At 46.5% G+C, this 26268-nt stretch overlaps 1 protein-coding gene across 1 annotated transcript in view; it reads right to left on the reverse strand.

Annotated features, from left to right (window-relative positions):
* Positions 1–3465: 3465 nt before the first annotated feature.
* Positions 3466–26268, reverse strand: part of LOC308306095 (beta-1,3-galactosyl-O-glycosyl-glycoprotein beta-1,6-N-acetylglucosaminyltransferase 3-like) — a gene marked incomplete at both ends in the record, with an annotated part of 62405 nt that continues 39602 nt past the window's right edge. The window contains one exon of the mRNA XM_080750994.1: positions 3466–4481. Coding sequence (XP_080607120.1) covers positions 3466–4481 — 1016 coding nt within the window. The remainder of the gene's footprint in view (positions 4482–26268) is intronic.

Below are 26268 nucleotides of genomic sequence, written 5' to 3' on the forward strand. Positions count from 1 at the left end.
TACTGTATGCCACATCAAATGTGGATGCACACACACACACACACACACACACACACACACACACACACACACACACACACACACACACACACACACACACACACACAGACACACATGTACATTTATTTTATTTTCGCGGTATACAGTGTGTATAGCCTAGATAGGCACACTCACACATAAAAAAGCACACACAAAAACGTCACACACACACACACAAACGCGGGGCTGTGCGCAGACATGGCACATGCCGCTCCCTCTCTCGGTCGTAGCATCTGTGATCCAGATGTGTGCTGTGCCGTGTAGGAGCTGCTGAGTTCAGGATGTTTTGCATTCCCAGCGTGGAACATGTGAAGCGTTTCTGCGGTGCGTCCGTCTGCCTGCATTAGCCTCTGTGTGTCACACATTACCTCGCTGTCCCCTCGCTGGCGGGCTCCAGGGGAGCAGGCAGGCACGTCTGCTAGCGACGCTAATGCTGTGCAGATGTGAGGTGCTGCTGAATCAGGTGGCGAGAGGATACACCCATGCTGGCGGGAGACGGATACACAGAGTCCCCTCTGTGTTTGTGTGTGTGTGTGAGTGCGTGCGTGCACGTGTGCGTGTGCGTGGTGTGGTGCCAGTCAGGCTGACATGGCCTTCCCTGCCTAACCGGCATCAATTTGCCCATGAGTCTTGGCTGGTGTGGAGAATGATGTGATATACGATATATAGGATATTAAATGCTCTATATATCACGTATCACATCATTGAAATGACGGATACTGTTATTTGAAGCACCAGTTAGTTATACTGTGCTATTTCAATGTGGAGAGATCAAGTCGAAAAGCATAACTGCAAATTGAAAGAGTCTGATTGCAGTGATCTGATCTTTGCGGACATCACTTTATGGAGCTTTCAGAGCAAACTCATAAATAACTAGAAGCAGTGCTCTTCCGAGCACAGGTCTCCACCAGGCTGTGCATCCTGGTGGTGCTACTGTATAATAGGCCAATGTAAAAAGGGTGGCATATGTTCTTCACCTTAGAGACCTTTCATGGCAATCGGACACTGCATGCATGATTTGAAGCATTGTATTCCAAAAATGTGTTTTGCTAAAGTCTACCTGCTGGTGGTGCTATAACAGGCCAATGTGAAAAATGTAGCATTTGTTCCTTGACCTAGTGGGAATAAGTGTGGCAAATTTCACGGTAATCGCAAGCTGCGTTGATGATTTGAGGCATTTTGTTCAAAAACTGAGCAATCCTGCAAACTTTGGAAGCTAATATTAGCCAATCCGGATCGAATATGAAATATCAGACGGATCGGACTTGATCACATGACTATAGAGATACTGTGTACCGATTTGCGTGACTTTTGGATAAAATCTCAAGGAGTAATATCCAAAAATGTGTTTTACATAAGTCGGCCCAAAGGTGGCGCTATAAAAGGCCGGACGGACGGACGGACGGACGGACGGACGGAGGGGAAAGCATACTCTCCCCCTTGCCTTCGGCTGGTGGAGACAATTACCGTGAAATTTGCCACACATATTCCCACTATGTGAAGGAACAAATGCTACCCTTGGCCTGTTATATTGCCACATTGGCCTGTTATAGCGCCACCAGCAGGTAGACTTTAGCAAAACACATTTTTTGAACACAATGCTTCAAATCATGCATGCAGCGTCTGCTTGCCATGAAAGGTCTAATGTGAAGAACATATGCCACCCTTTTTACACTGGCCTATTATACAGTAGCACCACCAGGACGCCTGGCCTGGTGGAGACCTGTGCTCGGAAGAGCACTGCTTCTAGTTTTCCTTTTGCTTTTTCAATACAATCTCTCACAATACAATTTGGTCTCTTGAGTTTTATTTAATGTTGTCATCAATGTAATTCCTCCAACCAACACCTTCTTCTGCAACAACTGGTCCACTAGCAATTTATACTTTTCCTCTACAAAGCATATGCTACACTTAACTACAAGCCAATGCATTTTAATGTTTATGCCTGCCAGTTTATTGAATGATTGGGGTGGTGGTAATGGGTGTGGCCACTTCTCCTGGACTGCTGTGGGCTGTTCCTCGAGTAATAGGAACATGCCAACAGTCTACATATTGACAAGAAAGAGACAGAGGAGGAAGTGGTACAGTCAGCTGGGGCATTAAGGCCACTGTGGCCTCAGGTCATGCCATTGGTCTGAGGGGCAATGACGGCCATGGCCTTCATGGCCTCCCTGAAATTCCTGCCCCGATTGGCCCTCTCCTTTTCCCCTCTACACCAGGGGTCTTCAACGTCTGCATGACACCAGGCTGAGCCTTATAAACCAAAACAATTCTCATTGTTTAGGTTACAGGCTCCATGGCAGTAGATAAGGCCTCATTTCTACCAGACAGAAACCTGGCCTTGTGAATGCCTGCACATGGCATTATAGCAGGACACGTCACAAGCTGTGCCTTATAGTCCATGGGTTTTGGGCACCCACCCGACACGTTCCCAACTTGCTTTCTGCTTCACCCGTGCAACGCTTTGGAACGTTTACGGTCAGAAGAGAACGGAACAAGAAGGGAGAGTCTTGTGCGCAGGCACCGACATATGTTTACTGGAATTTTTTCCAGTCACAGGGAATCGAACCCGGGTCTCAATTTTAGCTGTCATCATGCTCTACCGACTGAGCTAAGGAGACAACAGTTCGCACTGTTCCCCGCGGCGACTCCGTCACTACCGCTCCCTCGGCGGCGGCTCTCGGGGCTCATCGGCGCCTGAGACGTCGTTTATAGTGGCGTGAACGGTAGCGTCGGGTGGCTGGTAACCCTTCATAGGGGTATCAAATCTCGCTTCTGGAACAACCTTTTTCTTCTTTCTTCTTAGACCACTGGCCATACCCAATTCGTCCAACCCTTGATACAGTAGGCATACCCAATGCGTCCCCTCGTCCGACGCAGTACAGTACTTGACAAGGCGTCGGTTGTATGACGCTTTAAAGGTGAGAATATGTTGCAGCCGGCCATACGAGATGTCGGTATCCAAAAGGTGGCAAAGGTTACCATGCATTTTTGAAAAGCTCTATATCTGCAGATTATATTTTTGTATGATAACCTAGTTGCTGTTATCAGCCGCTAGAGTTGATTAACTTTATACAGGAAAAAAAACACTTTTGCTTTAAGTAGCATATGAGGGGTCAAACTAGGGGTTTTTCATGATTCTGAATCCATTGCAAGCATTTGTTTTGCACCGAAAAACATTCCTTGGGCTAAAACGGCCCCCCACAAATGTGTGAAAAGTGATGACATCACTAAACCATAGTCTTGTGGGGCCGTTTTTTGGGGCCGTTTTTTTCAAGGATTTTCCCTTTGAGCAGAGAAGACACGCCGTCGCGTATGTCTACTCCTCACTCTGCATAAAGAACGGTCTGATGCATGGCAACCTTGACAAAGACGTTTGTTGAGCCTAGAGACGTTCAACTTCAAACGCTTTTATTGTTGGTATTTTCAACTGGCCCCAACGGGCAGGTGTCTGAATGCTTTGAAACGGAGAATTGCCTCAACGCATCTAATTGCAATGTCATCAACTTCTGGATCAAATTTGTTTGCCATGAGGTGATGGTGTTGAAATATCCAGTGGAGCTCACCAATCTCATAGACACAAACCTCTCTTCTAACCGTCGAAGTGCATGGAGGGTAGGCGGCGTCTTTTGTTATATCACCAGCAAGATCACTCCAATGCACCAGGCGAGCAATGGAATTCATGTCAGACAGGTCGTAAATTCTGTGGGCAGGCAGTGACCCGGGCACAGAGCTCATCCTGTTGAGAGTCGCCCACAGATGTTCATCTGGCGAATAGGTATCCTGACACCATTCCATAAAATTCTGAACCTCTAAGTCCCTCAGCACATGTTCTACAAAATCTCTGGTGACCGCAAAGTAAGCTTTTCCTGAGAACATGGGGATGTTGATTGGTGGAGGTGTCTTCCTGATTCCTGTATTTTTATGTACAACATTGGAATATTCAAACTGCTCAGTACCGGTGCCATGGTATACGGTGTGATGGTACTGCCAGCGTGGCTTCTTGCATTCTGGCATGGCTTCAGACTCCATTGCGTTCCTTCCATTGAGAAGCTTCAGTGTCTGAACCATCTCTGCATTAGTCCTAATGGGCAGGTCTGTGCCGCAAGTGTTGATCAAATATCTCCACTGGACAGGAGACCGCATCAGATCTTTCATGCAGTTCAGATCCGCTTGAACCCTAGACCATGAAGCGTAAACCACACTTTCGAGTTTGCTAGCTATGAACACATTTGGGAAACAGGAAACGATGGCCCTCACAGCTTCCTGGAATTCCTCCTTTGATTTTTGATCCACGTGAACACAATACACATTTTGAGGCTGGTACACCGCTCGCAACAGTCTTTCGAACATTTCTACATCTTTGTGGACGACCATGGAGAAGGCGATCGGAAAATCCCTCTCCTCTGCACTGAGCGGCACCGTGATAAACCCTCTGTTTACTGTCAATATTCCAGGATGACCTCCCACTTGGGTAATGACGCCCCCTGGCGATCATTCAGAGAAACTACTTCAGCTCCCGTACTAACGTAGGTAGGAAGGGCCTGTCACTCAAACCGGAGTGACCCGCCTCCAGGCTATATAAGCCCCCGGAGGCGGAAGTAACACCCTCTTTTCACTCTCTGCGATATCACATTCAGATAAGTTGAAACTCAGCCTTGTATTATTATTATTCTTCGCGCATTAGCCTAAAGCGGTGGCATTAGGAGTCGCCCACTGGCGAGTGTTGAATTAACCCGTACTTAAGAATACTTATTCTTGTTCCGTCCTAAATCGACGGTTATTTCCTTTTATAACAAAGGATTATTACTGCTTGTTCAGGCCTCCGCCGAAGCAAGCGTGGCATAGCATTAGCCGTTAGCTTGTTAGCTCGTCTGCTATTGTTAACGTTAGCTACACTGCTTACCGCTTGTTCAGGCCCTGCCCGAATCAAGCGTGGCCTAGCCTTAGCCGTTAGCTTGTTAGCTCGTCTGCTTCTGGTTAACTCTATCTACAGTGCTTCGCCATGGATCCTCTGGCCTTCCTGCCGAGGCAATGTCCAGGCTGTCCAGGACTCATCGACGGACAGGATCTTCACCATCTCTGTGTCGGCTGCATGGGCGTTGCACACGCCTTCTCTGCACTGAGTCCTCAGGGGAGAGCAGGACCTTTCTGTGACTGCTGCGTGGCCTACGACCACGATGTACTGATACACCGGTTCTTCCTAGCCAGGGCAGGCCTCGGGGCCTGCGCTCCACCAGGTGGGTCCACTGCTCTCAACCCCACAGCCCAGTCTTTCCTTCCCCAGGCGGCCCGCACCGTTGGTCAAGGTGCGGCGCTGCCTTCCGGAGATCCGCTTGACAACCAGCGCGCCATTCCAAGTCAAGATGGCGCCGTGCTACATGAGACACCGCCTGCCGCGCATCCGACCGCAGCTAGCTCCACTGTCACTGGAGCTGGCGGGTCTGGTGAAGTCGCCGCTAAGAAGGCGACCAAGAAGGCTAACACCCAGACGAAATCTCCGGTAGCCTTTTCCCCTTCGGGCGCGGTGCCCAAAAAGAAACGCTTGGATGTGACCGTCGGGGACGTCCCCCTCGACGAGAGCATCACCAAAACAGTCCAGACCTTCAGGCGAGAGTCGGACCGGAGCTCCTGTCAGAGCGAGGGTTCTGGTTCTGAATACTCTGGATACACGGCCGAGGAGGAGGAGGACTCCGTCGAGGACGAGGGTTCTCGACTCACGGTCACTGTGAAAGGTAATGCCCCTGCGGCTCCAGCACGTCAACTGGACGCCGCAGGGAGCTCCCAGGCCTCCTCAGGCACCACTGCCCCTCCACCCGCCAGTCAAGCGAGTGAAGCGGGAGCAGAGGACGTCGATTCTGCAGCAGAAATGCTGGATCATCTCACAGTCTACATGAGAGCTCTGGCCAGAGTTGGAGAGGAGTTGCCACCTCCTCTCCCCTCTGAAGAGGCCGAGGATGATGATGAAATGCCCGGGCAGGAGCCTTCGGTTCCCGCCCCGTATGTCCTATCCAGGCTGCCGCTGGTGAAAGGTTTCACCAAGGCCCTCCATTCCTCATGGAAGACACATAAAGACCCCAGGAAGCTGCCTTTTTCTGTGCTGGATTTGGTGGGCGGTGCGGAGGCAGGCATGTCCACCTGCCCTAACCTGGACCACCTGTTGGCACAATCTTTTCTGAGTTCCGTCAGACCCCAGTACAAAGATGTAGGCACGGCTAAAAACGGGCCGTTTGTTGGCCCCGTCGGCACCAACCCGCCGGGGTTCACTGTCCTGGAGGACAAGCTGCAGTCGGACAGGGCTCGTAACGCCTACCGGTCCGCTGCTCTGGCCGCTAAGGACCTAAATCTGATCCAGCTCTTGCTCGCTTCCACCAAGGACCTGGTCAAAGGTCTGCCCACGGGGGAGCACACAGCTGAACTGAACACTCTATTTGACATCATGCTGAAGGTCAATTGGCATGCGGTTAAGTGGATGGGCAGGTCCATGGACTACAACCTCCAATCTGAGAGAGCCCGCTGGCTCGACTATGTCGACCTCGAGCCTAAGAGGGACGTGGGCGAGAAGCCTCTAGGTCCTCGCGGGGAGATGTACAAGTCTCTCTTAAACATGGAGAACAGTCCCACCACCCTCATGGGTGGGGGCTTGGAGCTGCTGCAGGGTAGAGTTACCTTCTTCAAGGCGGCTAAGGACATCGTCGAGTCCACCACAGTGCCACAGGATGAACCGCAGCAAGCTAGGAGGACGTCCCGCTCCTCCCGCGCCAAGGAAAGGGGCCGCTCTGCTTCTTTTAAGAAGCACTCGTCTTCCTCCAGGGGAGCCTCTGCAGCCAGGGCGCCTGACAGGCCCCGCAGCAAGGCTGTGGTTCCCGAGCGCGCTCAGCCGCGCCGCCCGTCCAAGGATGGCAGGCAGCAGTCTTCATACCGCGGTGGCCGCGGTAGGGGACAGCGCAAATGACACTCTGAAGAGGGGAATTGTGCTGGGGCGGGGGTCCGAGGTGTCTCTCGGTCCCCCTCCCCCCAAACGAGGGCGTTTTTCGGTACCCCGTGTCGGGGAAATGAAAATGTTAATTTTGATGCCTCCTGTGTCGGCAATAAACATGTTGAAAGAACAAAGTCTGTCTCTGTCCAACTCTCTCGCACTAGCACAGACGACCCCATCGTGCATGCCTCCTGTAGTAATGATGAAGTCCTGTCAGGACTCGATAATCAATCACAGGTTTTATCAGAAACCAGTAATGTTAATGTCAAACAATTATGTGGTTCCTCAAGCGCGCGAGTGGGATATCCCTCGCGTCGACAATATGAATCCTTTATGCATGCCTCCTGTAAGAATGATGGAGTCCCGTCAGGACTCTTTAATCAGTCAGAGGTTTTATCAACAACCAGTAATGTTAACGTCAAACAATTATATGGTTCCTCATGCGCGCGAGTGGATTTTCCCTCGCGTGAGCGATGCTATGAATTTAACCTTGAGTCAGAAATTCTGTCGGCCTACTATGAGCCCGGGTCAAGGGACAAGCATAAAGGCCTTAGAGCAGGTATTAAACGTAAAAGTTCCTCTCCTGTCAGGGGAGAATGCTTTAGTTGTGGGCGAGTCTGTTTATCAGTCGAATCGCTTTGCTCTTCCTGTCGCTCTATCGAGCCAAAACCGAACGCTTCCGGTTTCACCGGATACGGATTCGCTAGCTCCCCGCTTCCGGTCCGGCCGCAAAAGAGCTCCGCTAGTCAAGCGGTACAATCGGAAGGTGTTCCCACCTTGCGGCCTATTGAACCCCTGCGCTCCGCATCCGGGTGTTCCGGATACGGATACGCAGGTTCCCCACTTCCGGTCCCGCCGCAAAATAGCTCCGCTAGTCAAGCGGTACAACCAGAAGGTGTTTCCGCCATGCGGCCTATTGAACCCTTGCGCTCCGCATCCGGTCGTTCCGGATACGGATACGCAGGTTCCCCACTTCCGGTCCGGCCGCCAAAAAGCTCCGCCGTCACGGAAGCACAGTGGTGGGGTTTCTCTCGCTCAAAACACGCTAGCACGCTGTGCGCGCCAGTGGAAGTTATGCAACCCGAGCCATTGGGTATTTCGAACGATAACCAGGGGTTACAGGTTACAGTTCGCAGACATACCCCCGCTTTCGAGCAGGGTTATTCATACCAGAGCACGTGGTTTAAAAGCAAGTCTTTTGAGAGAAGAGATCAGCTCTTTGCTAAGCAAGGGTGCTATAGTGGAGCTGGACAGGACCCAATCCCGCATGGGATTTTGGAGCCGTTATTTCCTGGTGCCCAAAAAGGGGGGGGGGCTACGTCCCATCCTGGACCTAAAGGCACTAAACGTGTACCTGAAGAAGTACGTTTTCAGGATGCTAACAGTACCCACCATGTTACGGTCGGTCAGGCAAGGGGATTTCCACTGTTCAGTGGATCTGAAGGATGCTTATCAGCACGTCCAGATTTATCCCCCACACAGGAAATTCCTTCGGTTCGCCTTCGAGGGTCGCCTGTACGAGTATACAGTACTCCCTTTCGGTCTGTCACTGAGCCCGAGGGTTTTCGTGAAAGTGACCGAAGCAGCCATCGCCCCGCTGAGACGGCAGGGCGTCAGGTTGGCGACGTACATCGACGATTGGATGATTTCAGCGAGCTCCGCCCACGAAGTGGCGCGTCACACACAAGTGGTTTTGGCTCACCTGAAGGCCTTAGGTTTCATAGTCAACCACGGCAAGAGCATGCTGACTCCAGCAAGTCGTCTTACATTCATTGGGGTCCTTCTGGACTCATCCGACATGTCGGCCCGTCTCTCAGAGGAGAGGGTGGACAGGTTTCGGGAATGTCTCGACTCTTTTCAAGTGGGCCAGGAGGTCACTTACAGGAGTTGCATGGTACTGACGGGAATGATGGCTTCCGCAGTACATCTGTTGCGTTTGGGCAGGTTTCATATGAGACCTTTTCAAAGATGGATGTTATCACTCGGGATCCCGCCCTCCTTGAAGTACAAGAAGGTTACGGTTTCCCCTTCCTGCGCGATCGCCCTGTCTCCGTGGCTGGTGGAGGGGTTCCTCACCAGCGGAGTCTCGATTGGCGAGGTGGTTTCCCACAAGTCGATCACGACAGACGCCAGTCTCAGTGGATGGGGAGCCACTTTCGAGGGGCGCACAGCGCAGGGGCTTTGGCCTCTGGAGATGAGGGGTCGTCACATCAACTATTTGGAGTTGATGGCTATACTCCTGGCGCTCAAGCATTTCGAGCCTTGGATTTTGCATTGTCACGTCCTGGTCAGGACAGACAATACGACGGCCATGTTTTATGTCAACAAACAGGGGGGCCTGTCGTCGTTGCCACTGGACCGTCTGGCTCGAGAATTGACGGTTTGGTGCTTGTCGCGCCTCAAGTCGATCAGGGCCTCACACGTCCCAGGTCTCCTCAACAGCGGAGCAGATCTCCTGTCCAGGGGAGGTCCTCGCTACGAGGATTGGTCTCTCCACCCCAGGGTGGTGAGCCAGATTTTTCGCAAGTTTGGTCAGCCAGTGGCGGACCTGTTTGCGTCAGCGGAGAATACGAAGTGTCCGTTGTTCTTCGCGGTGAAGGGCAGTCCTCCCTTGGGGTTGGACGCCTTAGCGCACACGTGGCCGAGAGGTCTACTGTACGCGTTTCCCCCCTTCGACTTAATCCGACCCACTCTGGAGAGAGTCAGGAGGTTCGGTCTGGAGATGCTCCTGGTGGCTCCCTACAAGGGCACGTGGAGATCGGCGATCGCCCCTCTCCTTTGCGAACCGGGTTGGCAGCTGCCTCAGTGCAGGGACCTGTTGAGTCAGGCCAGGGGGGAGATCTTCCACCAAGGCCTGCAGGTCCTAGACCTGTGGGTTTGGCACGTGAAAGGTTAAACCTGCTGGCAGCCGGTTTTTCTTCTGAAGTGGTTGATACCATTCAGAGTGCTAAGGCGCCCTCTACGAGGGCGTCTTATGATGGAAGGTGGAATGCCTTTGAGGACTGGTGCGAGTCGCGTGTTCCACCTGTGGTGGCTCATGTGGCGTCAGCCCAGGAAATTCTGGAATTTATGCAGAACCGCTTGAGAAGTGGTCTAGCATTTTCTACCCTTAGGGGGTATTTGGCGGCTATTAATGCCTGTCACCTGGGGGTGGCGGGCAAGGCACCTTCTAAAGTCCCGGAGGTCATCAAGTTCATGCAAGGAGTTGAACGTTTGAGGCCGGTGACTAGGTCTTTGTTCCCAGTTTGGGATCTGCAGGTGGTTCTAGGGGGCCTATGTCGGGCTCCCTTTGAGCCGCTTGTAGGGATGCCTTTGAAACTTTTGAGTTTCAAGACGGCTCTTTTGCTGGCTTTGGCCACGGCTAAAAGAGTTGGTGACCTGCAAGCTCTCTCGGTGTCTGCGGAGTGCATGCAGTTTATGAACAATGATCTCAAGGTGTTGCTCAAGCCTCATCTTAAGTTTGTTCCTAAGAACATGGTGGTTCCTAAGGAGCCTGTTGTTCTTCTGGCTTTTCATCCTCCTCCGTTTGTCTCGGCGGAGGATGAGCGGCTGAATTGCCTTTGTCCTGTCAGGGCATTGAAGGCCTACTGTGACAGGACTGCTGGTTCTAGAGCTTCTTCTCAGCTCTTTGTAGAAATGGGCAATGTTCTTGTCAGAAAGCCGGTGTCTAGACCCACTCTTTCGAGGTGGATTGTGGATGCTATTAGGCTGGCTTACTCTAGTGCGGGTGTGGAAGTGCCGGCGGCACTTAAAGCCCATAGCACTAGAGGTGTGGCTACTTCGTGGGCACTGGCAAAGGGAGTCTCCGTTCAGGAGATTTGTGTTTCGGCGAATTGGTCTTCGCCTTCTACCTTTGCAGCCTACTATCACCTGGATATCGAATCCTCTTCGCTAGCGCATTCGGTTCTGGGTGCAGTTGCCTCCTCTACGTCATAGAGGAGTCGGATCTTCCCCTCCCACAGGTGGGCATGTAGCCACCTGGGGTATTTTGGGGGGGACCCTGTGTTTTCCTTATATAGTGTGTCTTACTTATAAGGCGGACTTGTCCTTTTCATTTAGTTGAATGAGGCGGACTTCGGTCTGTCAGGGTCTCTCCTTATTTTCTCATGCCTTCACACCCAGGTCCGGTGGGCCTGGGACCTTCTGGGTGATGGGTCACGCCCGTTTGGGCTGTGCTCACCCGTATGAGGGGTGTGTGGGGGTATGAGAGTAGGTTGTGGCTTAGAGGGGAGTTTAAGAATCCCAAGTGGGAGGTCATCCTGGAATATTGACAGTAAACGGTAGGTTCCGTACGGAACCATTGTTTACTTAGATATGGAAGGATGACCTCCCACGTAATGCCCCTCTGTTTCACTGAATGTGGCAGAGAGTGGTATTAAGAGGATGTTACTTCCGCCTCCGGGGGCTTATATAGCCTGGAGGCGGGTCACTCCGGTTTGAGTGACAGGCCCTTCCTACCTACGTTAGTACGGGAGCTGAAGTAGTTTCTCTGAATGATCGCCAGGGGGCGTCATTACCCAAGTGGGAGGTCATCCTTCCATATCTAAGTAAACAATGGTTCCGTACGGAACCTACCGTTTTCTATGTAAGCGTCACAGTCCCTTGCCATGCTAAGGTAGAAATCATTTGACAGTCTCTCCCTCGATCCCAGAAGTCGAGAAATCTCATCCTTCTTGGTGGTCGCCATGTCTCCCTGGATGATGGCAGAGCACACTGGCAGGTCCTCAATGTATTCTTTTGATATTCTTTGGCCAGTCATTGAGGACAACTCATACCTCATGTTAGGGTCGCTGGGGCGATAAACGGGCCATGGGGCATCAACAGTCCTGGGGGTGAGCTTCGGTCTTCGGTGAAGAATGGGTCTTGTGGATCCGTGTCCGGTGCTGGTGGCATGTCCATTGCTGGTGCCAGAGGCAGGATCTATCGGATGCAACAGTAGTGGATCAAATTCCTTGGTCTTGCAGCAGGTGGGAGACGTTTGGTAGTTTACAGATAGGTAGTAAACAAAGCCAAGCCCTAGTAAAGTATTAAGGATGATCCAGCGATTTTTAATAAACCATGTAAAGGGTTTAGGGTGGTACATCTTTCCTTTGGACTTGTATTTTGGTTTTCATCTACAGCTATTAACTTGACTCACAGACACACAGCCAACTGACACGTTGCCTTATATCCCTTTGCTGATGTCTACATCATGCCGCTTGTGATGTCACTATGTCCACATGTGTCCTTTTATGGAGCTTCCACAGTACCTACACCCATACATGGGCTGCGGCCAAAATCCACCCTATTCTCTACAGAAGCGTAGGGAACATTAGGCGAACAAGGCGCCCACCTACTAACTGAGAGCTGATCTCGCCTAAATTAAAAAAAAATATAAATCTCTATTTCCATTGTTTAAAGACCTGACTGGACAGTACAGTGTGGAGAGGACCATAGGCCTATAGAATGTCGCTCAACCAGTTCCATTCATTGACTAGTAGGCGGCCGGGCCATTGAGAAAGTGTTACCCTTTTAGAAATGTAAATTTGGGCTGCCGGGCCATTTAACTCAAGTCGCAACAACAGAGACAATAACACACTGAACAAAGTCCACTCTGCTTTCCTCCTACCTGTAGGATATCCTCTGTTCCAAATCAATAAAGTCCTTAATGTAGTAAGTAAACAGCTTCCAAACACAATACGTGATCATTGTGTTGTTTAAATCCAGCACTGCTGGATTAAGAATTGACGTCTTGTTGTCTCTCCAGCTGTAGCATATTAAAACTCGTTAAGCAAGCCTCGTCCATAAGTTTAACAAATACAAAATAAAATGTATTTCATTAAAGGAGTAGTTCACCCTCAAAATGACTTTTCTTCTATTGATTACTCACACCATGGAGACTTGAGTTCAACAATATTTTTTTTTGTTTTTGTTGCAGTCCTAAGACAAAAATTTGATTGCAAGAAATGTACCCCATGGCATTTTGACTGGCATTTCGGCTGGCATTTTGCCTACTAAAATTAAATTTCTGTCTACGCCACTCATTCTCTAATGTAGTGTACTAAAATGGGGCTCCGCCATTTTGAACTAGTGTCCGAATGTATAGTGAGCATTTTTGTACCAAGCCCCCAGAACGGCTTGTAAATGTTGAAGCGGCCGCCCTACTGGCCAAAGCTGGAATTTCAGGTGGGGTGGAACATACATGCACGAGCATAAGAGCGCGCCGCTGGGGTCTACAATAGGGTTCAATGGACGTCGACGTCGATTGTGACCTCATTACGTCTCGACGTCAAACATTTTGGAACCAAATTTGGTTCCAATTTCCCCCAGAATGCACCTGGATTCACCCACAATGCACCTGGATTCAGCTACTTCCGCATGCTTCAAAACGCCACTGAGCACTTGCATTGAAGTGAATGGCTGGGGGCTGGGCTGTCCGCTCTCTATTATTGCGACCAAAGGTCGCATTTACCCTGGAAAACCTTGTCGCTTGAGTGACCTTCTGTAATCTTTCTGTACAGGAAGTGATGTCAGTGTGATGTCAGCGAGTTGTGACATTACTTCCTGTACGGGGCGGCTACACAAGACTAAGTAAGATAAAAAAAAGAGAAGAATAAAAAAGAAAAAAAGGAGGAGGAGGATAAAGATACCAAAAGGAGAAAGAAGAAAGGGTGGATGAGGTACAATGTGCAGTCGGCAGGAAAATGTAAGAAGGAGGTGGCAACGGGGCGGCCAGATAAAGTTATTAGGCCTGGATCCGACTTTAAGTCGACGCACAGGATTCCAGAAGTGTATCGCTTATTCGCTCTTGTATCAAACCGGTACTCGAAACGTTCTTAAAATTTAACATATTTTCTAAAGTAAATATGGGGGTGGCTGTGTTAAGAACGTTTCGTTGTCAAGCTCAACGTTGGGCATTTGGACCTATACATGGAGAAATGGAGCAAACCTGTTTGGCCTAAACATGGAGATGTGGAGAACACTATATATGGAGATAGTCCAGTTCAACATGTCAAATAGGACTACCGTCATAGACAGTAGCCATTGTTAGGCTGTCTGTCTGACTGTCTGTACAGGAAGTGATGTCACATGACATACTTTTTATGCCCATATATGAGTCATTCTGTACCACATCTCCATGTTTAGGCAAACTCCACACAGAAAGTCTCTATCGCCAACCCCAACTAGAGTGTGGGCGATGGGGCCTTTCTGTGTGGAGTTTGCATGTTCTCCCCGTGTCTCCTAGGGTTGATAACCTCACAAAACATGAACAAACTCCCCCCAGAATGACAACAACTAGAATCGTCAGAGAAACGATGTGGTTGGCCAGATGGTCAAGAATTGGCGCGACCTCGCCCTTTAGGGCGAGGTCGCATGTCACCCTGAGGTTGCATGTCACCCTCAGGTGTCTTACTAGTATACTCTATGGCTGTGTCCGAAATGCGGAACACGTCCCCTACTCCCTAACCATAAATGAGGGATCCAGATGTAGTGTACTACAGTAGTGAACAAATCAGCGCATTTCGGACACTACTCCGTCGCCATCTGGTTGCGTCATCGCTGTCGCACAGTTAAAACGCTCAGAGCCTTGGCTTTTGGAGCAATAAATAATAGCCGATATACAAGTTCTCAACAGGGGGGCGAAGAGACGCGTTGTGAGCTTGTACATCAACCCCCCAATGCTTGTGGATTGTAAATAATACCAACATGTTGCGGTGTTATTATGAGAAATAGGCCTATATAATTATGTTTTTATTTATCACAATTCAATAAAAAAAAGTTATAAAAAAATATATATAGTTTTTAAATTGTATTCATTCATTGGTGAATTAATGAATGAATCATGTTTGTGCCACATTCATTTGTCTCACATGCAGACATACACCCATGTTTGTGATATTGCTAATTGAAATAACATTATTTATCATGATTATTATTATTGTCTCAACCAGCCGAAGGCAGGGGGAGAGTATGTTTTCGCTCCTGTCCGTGTGTGCGTCCGTTGGTGCGTCTGTCCGTCCGTCCTCCGAGTTTGTGTACAGCTAATCTCCGGCGCCGTTGGCCCGGACGCTGCCAAAATGAGCACACACACTCCCTGGATGCCAATTCAGAACCTCTGCCCCACATTTTTCATTTTTCACATGGGCCTGTTTTAGTGCCACCAGGAGGCCAATTTGTGCAAAACTATACCTTTTGGCCAGTACTCCTACAGATTTTGTCCAAAAATCACGCAAATCAGTAGACAGTATCTCTACAGTCATGTGATCAACATGGATCTCTCTGATTGTCCATATTCCATCCTGATTGGCTGAGATTGGCTTTCAAAGTTTGTAAGATTGGTCTGTTTTGGACAGAATGCCTCAAATCACGAACGCAGAGTGCAACTAGAAGCAGTGCTCTTCCGAGCACAGGTCTCCACCAGGCCATGCGTCCTGGTAGTGCTACTGTATAATAGGCCAATGTAAAAAGGCTGGCATATGTTCTTCACCTTAGACCTTTCATGGCAATCGGACACTGCATGCATGATTTGAGGCATTGTGTTCCAAAAATGTGTTTTGCTAAAGCCTACCTGCTGGTGGCGCTATAACAGGTCAATGTGAAAAGGGTAGTATTTGTTCCTTGACATAGTGGGAACATGTGTGGCAAATTTCACGGTAATCACAAGCTGCGTTGATGATTTGAAGCATTTTGTTCAAAAACTGAGCAATCCTGCAAACTTTGGAAGCCAATATTAGCCAATTAGGATGGAATATGAAATATCAGAAGGATTGTGGGGGTCACATGACTATGGAGATACTGTGTACCGATTTGCATGATTTTTGGATAAAATCTCAAGGAATAATAGGAAAAATTGTGTTTTACATAAGTCGGCCTCCTGGTGGCGCTATAAAAGGCTGATGTGAAAAATGCAGGGAAAGGGTTTTTCCTTGGCCTCTAGGGAGTGCGCTTACAAAGTTTGAATCGGTGGAGTTATTGGTAAAACCACAAATCGGCCTGTTATAGCGCCACCATGAGGCTGATTTCAAAAATTTGAAGTGGCATTTCTTCCTCGACCTAGTGGGAACGTGTGTGCGAGATTTCATGAAAATTGCGCTTTGCGTTTGGGATTTAAGGCATTTTGATCAAAACGGCTCAATCCTACAAACTTTGGAAGCCAATCTTAGCCAATCAGGATGGAATATGCAAAATCGGATAGATCACATGACTGTCGAGATACTGCCTACCGATTTGTAGGATTCTTGGACAAAATCTGTAAGAGTAGTGCACAGAAATGTGTTTTAAGAACATTGGCCACTAGGTGGCGCTAGAAAAGGCCCATTTGAAAAATTACCGGGTCAACGGCAACTGAGATAGGTGCACACAAACTGCGTGCACACAAACTGCGAGGACACACGGACGGACAGACGGACGCACGCACGCACGCACGGACGGACGGACGCACGGGCGGACGAAGGGGAAAACATACTCTCCCCCATGCCTTCGGCTGGTGGAGACAACAATCCAAAGTACCTGGCGTTTGAGGTGGGAGTATAGGCCTACAGGCTTCCAATTCTTTCTATTTACACAATATCTTCAGCGATAATGGCAGATCTACAAGCCCATGAAGCGTCGCAAAACTCGAGCTTGCTATTTTCGCCCAATGTTCTCCTCAGAATAGGGAGACGAGGGTTCATTTGGTTCTAAAAGTCTCACCAACAAGTCAAAGTCTTTAGAGAGGATTTTCCTAAATTTATTCCAATCCCCATGAGCTCCGTATCTGCACTGCATTCCCTCACTAACCCCTTCTACACATGTTTCAGTCTCAGCTGGTACACTTCAATCTGACAGAATGTTGTGCAAGCACGTTTTTCTAGCACAAATCTCAGAGAGGAAGACACACGCACGCACGCACGCACGCACGCACGCACGCACGCACACACACACACACACACACACACACACACACACACACACACACACACACACAAACTTCCTTGTACGACAGATGTGTGACAATGTTGAAGTGAATCTCCATTATGCTTAAGTCTGTACCAATTGCACTTCTGCTTGGCTAAACTGTTACGGTTATTATAGCTGACTTTGTTGTGTGGCTGCCAAAAGCTTGGAGGCTAGCTTTTTCACATGACTCCAGCCACAACCCTCGTGTCCAATTCCCAGTGGTGGAGCGGTTAAGATTCTATAAACGTAATAATTGTGTGTAAAGTGTCAAATCTGGGACAGTGGTAGTTTTATAATCGTGATATAAACGGACACAGTCACAGCGCCAGCGTCCAGCATAAGACAATCCTTGTGCACGCAAGCTCACGAGTCCTTGTCTCTCTGCGTGAACCTGACCCTCTCCCTTCTGTGCCAGGAACCATGCTTAAAGGAGCCGCTTTCAACTTATCTTCAGCTAATGCTCATTATAAGACTGCACACTTTATATCTACCCACTTGCATCTCATTGGTGGGATATCATGTGCAGTTCAGAACATGCTACAATCACATTGATGGGGATTCCAAGGTAATAGAAACGCTGACCTACCCTTTCTGGAAAGTTAACATGCTGATATAGAAGCCATTGTTAATGCATTCCTTTAAAAAAATTGGTTTGAACTCTCCACAACTGTCCACAACCCCCCTCTGAGACCCAGAGAAAGTAGACAAAAATGGTGCCATCGTATAATGAGCATTAGTTGTGGCCAGTTATACGAAGATAGGTTGAAAATGGGTGCTGAACCCATCTCTCTTCACTAACCACTACTCCAAAAATGTCCCCATACTTTAGAACAGTGGTTATCAGACATTATCATGTCAAGGACTCCTTGACATGACCCCTATTTGAAAATAATTTGTGCCATGCAGGGACCTCCATAAGAAAGCATTTGTCTTGTTAAATATTTTCAAGATAATTAAAAAATATACAAATATCTTTATCTATATACTATACTGTATATATCTATATGGTCTTATATCGGCTATTTTCATATAGCCGAAGTATAAAATAGGGTTCAACTTGTTAAACCGATTTTGATGCTACTCATTTAGCTGGGTGCACATATACTTATACTGGAGACACCCTCGAGATCTCCTTGTGGTCTCCTGCTGGACCCCATGTTGAGAACCTGTGCCCTATTAGCCTAGCACAACTCTATCTGCCATTGCTAACACAAGGGAGGTATACGATAGTGTGATATGCCCTATAGCTCGCCCAGGCCCAGTGGATACAGTCACTCTCATCCAGCCTGTCCCTGTGTGTGTCATATATAGACTAGTCCTGTCACTCTGTTTGAAAAACAATCCATGGCTCTCGACCAGTGGTTCCCAAACATTTTAGCTCGGGGCCCAAAGTTTGCCCAAGACCCAAACTAGTGAAAAGAGCAGATCTACAAGCTCACACCGCTATTTTCACTACTTCTTAAACATTTGTTTTCTAATTTATGAAATTTCTTAGATTTCTATTTTATTTATTAATGAATTTACTTGTATTCATGAAAATCTTATCTTTTTTTGGAATGTTTTTTTTTGTTTTACTGTTTTGAAGTAATAATAATTAAAAACAAAATGTAGGAAACAAAAATAAAGGGACCCATAAAAATGTGTCCGCAACCCACAAATGGTTCTCAAACTTGGGGTCGGGAGCCCAAGCGGGGTCCCCAAATTATTTGGTGGGGTCCCCAGATGATTAGCTTAATGTATTTCTTTTCTCTCACTCAATGGTAAACAAACCAACACACAGTATAAGTATATACATATCTATCTGCAAATTTCTAAAGTGACATTCATGTGGAACCGAGTCACATTATATGTAATACTAATACCTACAGTGCTTGTCAGGGGTCCCCAGTTCAAATATGTTTATTTTGGGGGTCATGGCAGAAACAAGGTTTGAGAACCCCTGCTCTAGACGCCTTGTTCTTCTTATTAGTGTCTGCTTATTACACAGCTAATCTCAGAACATAAACTCACTCAACACTCACTTTAAGTTGCTCTTGTCTCTTATTTCAATGTAAAGTGTAGCCCAGTGTATGAGGCTCTCTCTCCCTTTCCTCCCCGGTACCTTTGGCCCAGATTAAATCTGCCGTTAACAAGCCTCCCCACAGCTGGCCTGAACAGACTTCAGCTATAGTGGCCCTCACACCAGCTGCTATAGGGTCATGGACATAGGATGTACATAGGATGTACTCTGATGCGCATTATGTACACGCCACGTGCACCCATGAATTGTGTGTTAGCAATGCATCTGAGTCTTTGTGTCTGTGCATGCATGTGTGCGTCCGTCCGTCCGCCCGTGCGTACATGCATGTATGCGCGAGTGTGTATTTGTGCTGTGTATGGTTGTATGAGAGTAAGAGGATGCTTTAACATACACACACACACACACACACACACACACACACACACACACACACACACACATGGACCCATGCACACGCACACGCTCACACACACACACACACACACACACACACACACACACACACACACACACACACACACACACACACACACACACACACACACGACTGGCATAGCATGCCGCACCGTTGTCTCCTTATCTGAGTACGTTGTATAAGCTCCACCCCTCGCTCCAATTGAGTGACTTAGATGGGACATGGAGGCAGAAAGGGAGAGAGAGAGAGAGAGACAGGGGTCTGGAATTCCCCTTTGATCAAAGCGGTGGTTATTCAATGAGATGTGGCAACGCTGGGGGTTTGGGGTGGAGCTGGGCAGGCGGAGGGGAGGGGAGGGGAGGGGTGCGGGCAGAGTGTGGGCCAGCAAGAGCCGTTGGCCGCCGCGTCCACGTCCATGGACGCGGCCGTGGACGCGTCCATGGACGCGGCCGCGAAAAAAACGTCCGTGGACGCGAGGCCGCGTCCACGGACGCAAACGGCCGGCCGTCCCGGCCGTGGACGCGGCCGTGGACGCAGACGGCCGGGGACGCGGCCGTGGACGCGGCCGTGGACGAGGCCGCGGCCGTGGACGCAAACGGCCGGCCGTGGACGCAAACGGCCGGCCGTGGACGGGTCCATGGACGAGGCCGCGAAAAAAAGGCAGCGAAAAAGAAAAAAAAAGGTGGCTATTGTATGTATTTTTTGATGGAGATTTCAAATATGACCTTCTTTTTTGCATAGGACAACTCTAACCTGCATCAATTGGTATTTTATAATTGCCAATTGTACCCCATCCATCTAAAAAACAAATTGGATGTCTATTGTATGTATTTTTTGATGGAGAATTCAAATATTAATTTCTTTTTGGGATAGGACAACTCTAACCTGCATCAATTGGTATTTTATAATTGCCAATTGTACCCTATCCATCTCAAAAACAAATTGGATGTCTATTGTATGTATTTTTTGATGGGGAATTCAAATGTTACCTTCTTTTTTAGATATGACAACTCTAACCTAAATCAATTGGTGCATCAACCTACTTACTATCTATCTATCTATCTGTCTGTCTGTCTGTCTGTCTATCTATCTATCTATCTATCTATCTATCTATCTATCTATCTATACTTCACCTTTAGTCCAGAAGAGAGTTCAGCCTCAGGAACTTGCACACATGGAACTGTGTCATGACTGTGTCATGGAGCTAAAACAGAGCTATGTTAAATACTCACAATGACTCTGATGGACCAATCAGGGTGGTGGTGGGGGGAGGGATCAACAATAGACAGAAACTGGATAATGCTTTGTTAACTGTCCCACCTAAGTCCCTGCTAGTCTGAACAAACATCACCTTCCCTCTCATAACACTACTACTACTACATTTATATAAAGCTGCTCTTGCATTTGAATTCAAGTCTGACACAAGTTAAGGTTAACTTAGGTAGTATTTCATTTCGCTGGCTTTTAGGGTCTGTGTGAGTGTGTAGGCTCACAAATTATTATAATTGTCATTAAGTGACTCTGAGATCTATCCATCCATCCATCCATCCATCCATCTATTTATTTATACTTACTGTTTACATTTTCTATAAATATTTATTTCTATATAAAACTCAGTTGTGTGGAGTTATTGTGTGCCCTTTCTTGTTGCTAAAGAGTCCATTTGTTCACTAGACATTAAGTCAAGGTTACTATTTTGAGTTGAAGCTAAGTGTTTTATTGCTTTGTGGTTTAACATGATTTAAAAGGCAAATTCATTGTTATGGTTACTTTAGAAGACTGCTTTTGCATTCATGAGTTAAGAGAGCCAAGCTAATTCAAAGAGTTAGGTTAAAGGAACACAAAACATGACCTAACTCACAGCTGCCATTGGACAGACAGTTACAACATACTCTTATCTTTCACAGAACAGACAATTATCATTTATTTTATCTATTTGAGACTATGTAGCTGCTCTAGGGGAAATAGAGCATTATATCAGCCTATTCAATTGATAATGACCAATGGGTGCCAGTTTCTAAGTAGTTAAAGCATATTAACATAACAATATATGTGGCCTAGACATGGATATTGCCCAATCAACTCGTAATCTACAGAAATGTCCACCACATCACACAGTATAAAACCTAGTAGGCTTAGTGGATTACCTATGTTAAATCATGTCAGGTTAGTTTGGTTCAAGGTTCAAGTATAATAATTTATGAGCCAAAAATGTGCACAAATGTACAATCACATCTAGGCTAGAATGATAACATAAAGTCCTGACTACTCCTTGTTATTGTGGTCCTAAATACTACAATGATTAGTTTGGATGCATTGCTTCTATCATGTCCAATTAAAAATAAATACATTACATATACAGAAATCTGCCTTCTCCTGTATTGTATTAGTGACATTCATTATAAATAGTAAAATAACAGGACAGAGCAAAAAAGGCCTCTGCAAAAAAGGCCTCTGCAACTAACCTAACCTAACCTAACACACACTATGTGTTAATGTTGATCAATATAATAATGTAAAAATACAAAGTTAAGTAGACCTAAGTAAGAAATAGTAAATACATTGTAATAATACATTGAAGGGGAAATGTAGGAAAACAAATGCAACTCAGCATTGAATTTATGGCAAACATTTTGCTACTCAACCCTTTCCAAATAATATACAATTAAGAAGTGGGATGTTCCACTTAGTAAGAGAAAGAATTAATGACATATATTTTTTTTAAAAGCTAGAAGACTCACCTATTATAGTAACCATGTGAATTGCTAATAATGTTATGGGTCAGATGTGTAAAGATCTATCACATTGTATTGTTCTTTTCAGACTCAACAATAATAATGATGATGTTACTTAAATGCTGATCAATGTGTGAATCTGGCTCTTATCAGGTGTGTGTTTTCTCTCCCTGTCCTGTGCTGTCCTCAGTTAAACCAAGACAGTACTTGATGAATATATTATTTGTAAACAACAACACCTTCTTATTCCCATATGAGATACAATAATCCATCACACAGAAATAAGACAGGAGAGTGATTCAGAGTGAGAATGGAATGTTTACTATGGAGAGAGAGTATTCAAGACAGGTACAGTACAGAATAATCAATGGTTCGTGCTCTCTCTGACAAATTATGTTTTGACATGAGTATAAGTATGGTCATTTCATCAGTCAATGGATGACGTTTCAACACAAGACAAAGAGTCCATATACAGGGTTCCTGGGAGGAGAGATGTCCTTGCTGGTGTCTGGATGACACTGAGCCTTATAAACCAAAACAATTCTCATTGTTTTCGGTACAGGCTCCAGGCAGTTGATAAGGTCTGATTTCTACCAGACGGAGACCTTGTGGGTACTGTAGTGTACATGACCTTATATGAGTATAACGGGACACAGTCACTGTGTCTTTAGGGTCAAGTGGTCAACAATATGTATTGATAAAAAGATGATATGAACCATAACAAAATACCTATCAATATCCACCGGCTGGTTAATATTGATCTTTTTATCAAATAGATCAACAAAAGAAAACAAAATAGGCACACAGTGGGATGAAAAATGGTTAGGGTTAGGGTTAGGGTTAAAACATTTCTTCAATAGTAAAAGGACTGTAATTATCGTTAGGGTTAGAGTTGACATGACATTAATGACAAAAATGTTATCATGTTTACACATAAATGAAATAACCCCTTGTACCGGTAATCAGATTGATACGTCAAGATTAGTTGATCAGTCTTCCCCTGCAACCTGTCAGGACAGAATAAAAATAAAAAGGGGTCCATAAGTCCATAAGTCCTCGATATGATGAGGGCTAGAGACAGAGCAAAGTCCAGGGATCGAGTTGAGGTCGGAGATGGGCCGGAGATGGGTTGTAGATGGGCGGAGACGGGTCGGAGATGGGTTGTAGATGGGCGGAGACGGGTCGGAGATGGGCGGAGACGGGTCGAAGAGTGGAAGAGGGTTCTTTAGGTGGGTTTCAGACAGCTCCTATGGACAGAAGCTTGCGGCAGTTCACTAATATCGATACAATGGATTCTTCAGTCATAATTATAGCGGCTTAATTCTTCGACAGTGCGATTTCAGAATACTCACAGGCCCGGGAGGCTGCAATAGCCCCCCGCTGTGATGATGGCGCGTTCGCACTGCCCTCTGGCCTCTGGTGGTTCCTTGGCACCGCCTGGCGTCCATCGGGCCTAGAGGATGACAGTGCTTGGCGGCAGATCACTTGTATTTCAACAATTTACAATCATAATTTCTCCACCTAAATGTTTTTCTTCACAGTGCATTTCCGTTACCCACCGACAACCAGAGCATAGCTCTGGTCCTGCGGTTGATTGGCTCGTGCACTGGTGACCCATCGTCTGTTGGTGGTGCCCCTTTTCACTCTCCGCCCTCTGTATTTTTTCCTCCGCTGTGGTGTTGTCATGTGTGTCATAGGTGTTGAGTGGCTGTAAGCCGTTCTGATAGTCTGTTTGTGTTGGGCAGAAGGATTAATGCACACAACACAAACATACTCAAAACATACAAAGTTTTAAAATCAAAAGTTTCAAAATCAAAATTAAACGTTAAACAATGAAAATCAAAGCCTAATCCAAACAATCAAGCATACTCCCCCCTCTTGACACAAGGTGTGGCAAAAATGATGTTGTTGATGTTTGGGGCTAAATGGTTAAAATAATAAAAATAAAAATACATTTTCAGACCACAGATTTATAATCTGTTCACAGTTCTTCAATTATTCAAAACTTTCAAAACAAATTAAAAATGACTTAAAATCATAAAATAGTTAAATCAGTGTCAAATGTTTCTTAATAGGCCTACCAGTAAGTCACCCAAAGAGGACCTGGGAACAGGAAGTTCCACAATCAGAATGTTGATGAAATCAGTAGAAAGGAAGACAAAACATATCTAACACTTTCTCACACATACCCGCCATGGCCATGGCACACAGTCACACGCACGCTCACGCACGCAGAGGCAGAGAGGGAGTAAAGTGTCCGAGCCTCTTCTGTAACATAGGCACTGTATGAACAGGGCCCCTTTGACATCAGAACACAGACAGAAGGTTTAAATACAAATAAAAGATAATAATAACAAAATAAATAAAATATAATTAAATGGACACCAGCCCCTAGGGAAGCAAAAACAAAATGAACGGCTCCACCGGACATGGTGCCCCTTTCTCAACAAGACAGGAGGACAGAGAAAAACGGACAAAATCAAATGTAAATAAAACATGAGGTCAAATCCGTCCAGTCCAACCAAAATAAATAAACCTGTCATAAATCCGGAAAAACAAAACAAAATGAAATGAACAGTTGACATGAATTTATATAGTTACTGTAAGACATGATGTAATATCATGTCAAGTGGTCACCTCATGGGCTGGGTTGACCTTAATCAGTGGACAGAACACAACTGAGTTGTTGACATGATGGTGAATCTGGTTGTTGACAGCTCTTGCCGTCACCCCATGAGGATAAAGATTGTTTACTGAAATATGGTTTACCAGTGAAATATCAGACACTTGTTACAGTGTCAAGGCTGTCGGAATCACGATGTTAGAATACCAGGGTGTGTTAAGGAACATAGAGTGGCAAACATCACTTTTAGGAGAAACACATAGAAACAGATTCACACAAGATTAGTAAGACCCATTTTGAGAGAAACAGTATGTAACAAGTCACTTGAAGTTTATAACGATCCCCACAGTTTCTCCAAATAAAATAAAACATAGGCAGAGCTAGCGCAAGCAGCAAGCGTTAAGCAGCAAGCCTAAATGCGAGCCCGCGACTCACACATACCGTACAGTACTGCACGGCCGAACACACACACATGCACCACTGCTCATGTTCATACTGGGTTTGATTTTTCCCTTTTCTTTCACAAGGTTATCACCAGGGGAGAAAAATAGGATTAAAACACACATACATACAGTACATGTATCCATGTAGACAATTTCTCATACATTTACACACATGGGTCAGTCAGTTTAGAGGTCATCATTCAGAAGGGGGCTTCTTAGTTCTCAACACCTCAGCTGGCCTGAGATGGAATTAAAAATAATAATAAGACTAAAACAAAGACATGTAAGCATAACATAACCATAACTTCTCTCAGTAATCTGGTTAAATAAGATAGCTGAAAACCAGCTGTGTCGGTCTTATGCACTGGCCAAAACTTCCTACAGAACCAGGAAACACAATGCTGGTCTGGCGGTGAAATCCTGACTTGACTTAATTCACAACAGAAGGAGTAAGAACAACTTCTGTTGGAGTGCAACTCAGGAGACTTGACTAACTTCAGGATGAATGCAAATCTTAATAAAATGAAGTTTTGTGCTGCCAACGTAAGACCCACAGTTCCGGACCAACGGCTGTGAGGTCTTCAAAAAGCGACGAAAACAATAGACTAAAAACAACATTAAACAATAAAACTGCAGCTGTGTTAAGAGCTAGCTAGACTCTCAAGACAGCAGGTATTAATCTTTAAGTACTGGACACCTCTGTGATTTACAGTGCAAAAAGGCATGAATAGCCTATAATCAAAACTGAGAAATAGATTTAGAAAGTAAAGGTGTAGAAAACCACCTTGGAACTTTAAAGACTTAAAAAGAATAACACAACCGATTTAATGGTTGTTTTTAACCGGGCCGCAGATAAAAAGTAATGTGTAAGGCAAACCGGAACGAGGAAACAACGGAATTTGGAACACATTATTTAGGACACAGGGGCCTCATGGACAAGGTTAAATCATGGATAAAAAAATACGATTTAACTTATGCAAGTTTTTTTTTTTTCTCTGAGCCTTTAACTTCCTGGGCCATATTAACCTAGTCTGCCAGTGTGTGAGTTGTTAGGCTACCTGGGTGGTGTCCTGGTTGGCTCTGCTGTCGGCTTGCC

Source organism: Nannobrachium achirus (genome assembly GCF_963921795.1).
Source record: "Nannobrachium achirus genome assembly, chromosome: 20".
In the NCBI taxonomy this organism is placed as follows: domain Eukaryota; kingdom Metazoa; phylum Chordata; class Actinopteri; order Myctophiformes; family Myctophidae; genus Nannobrachium; species Nannobrachium achirus.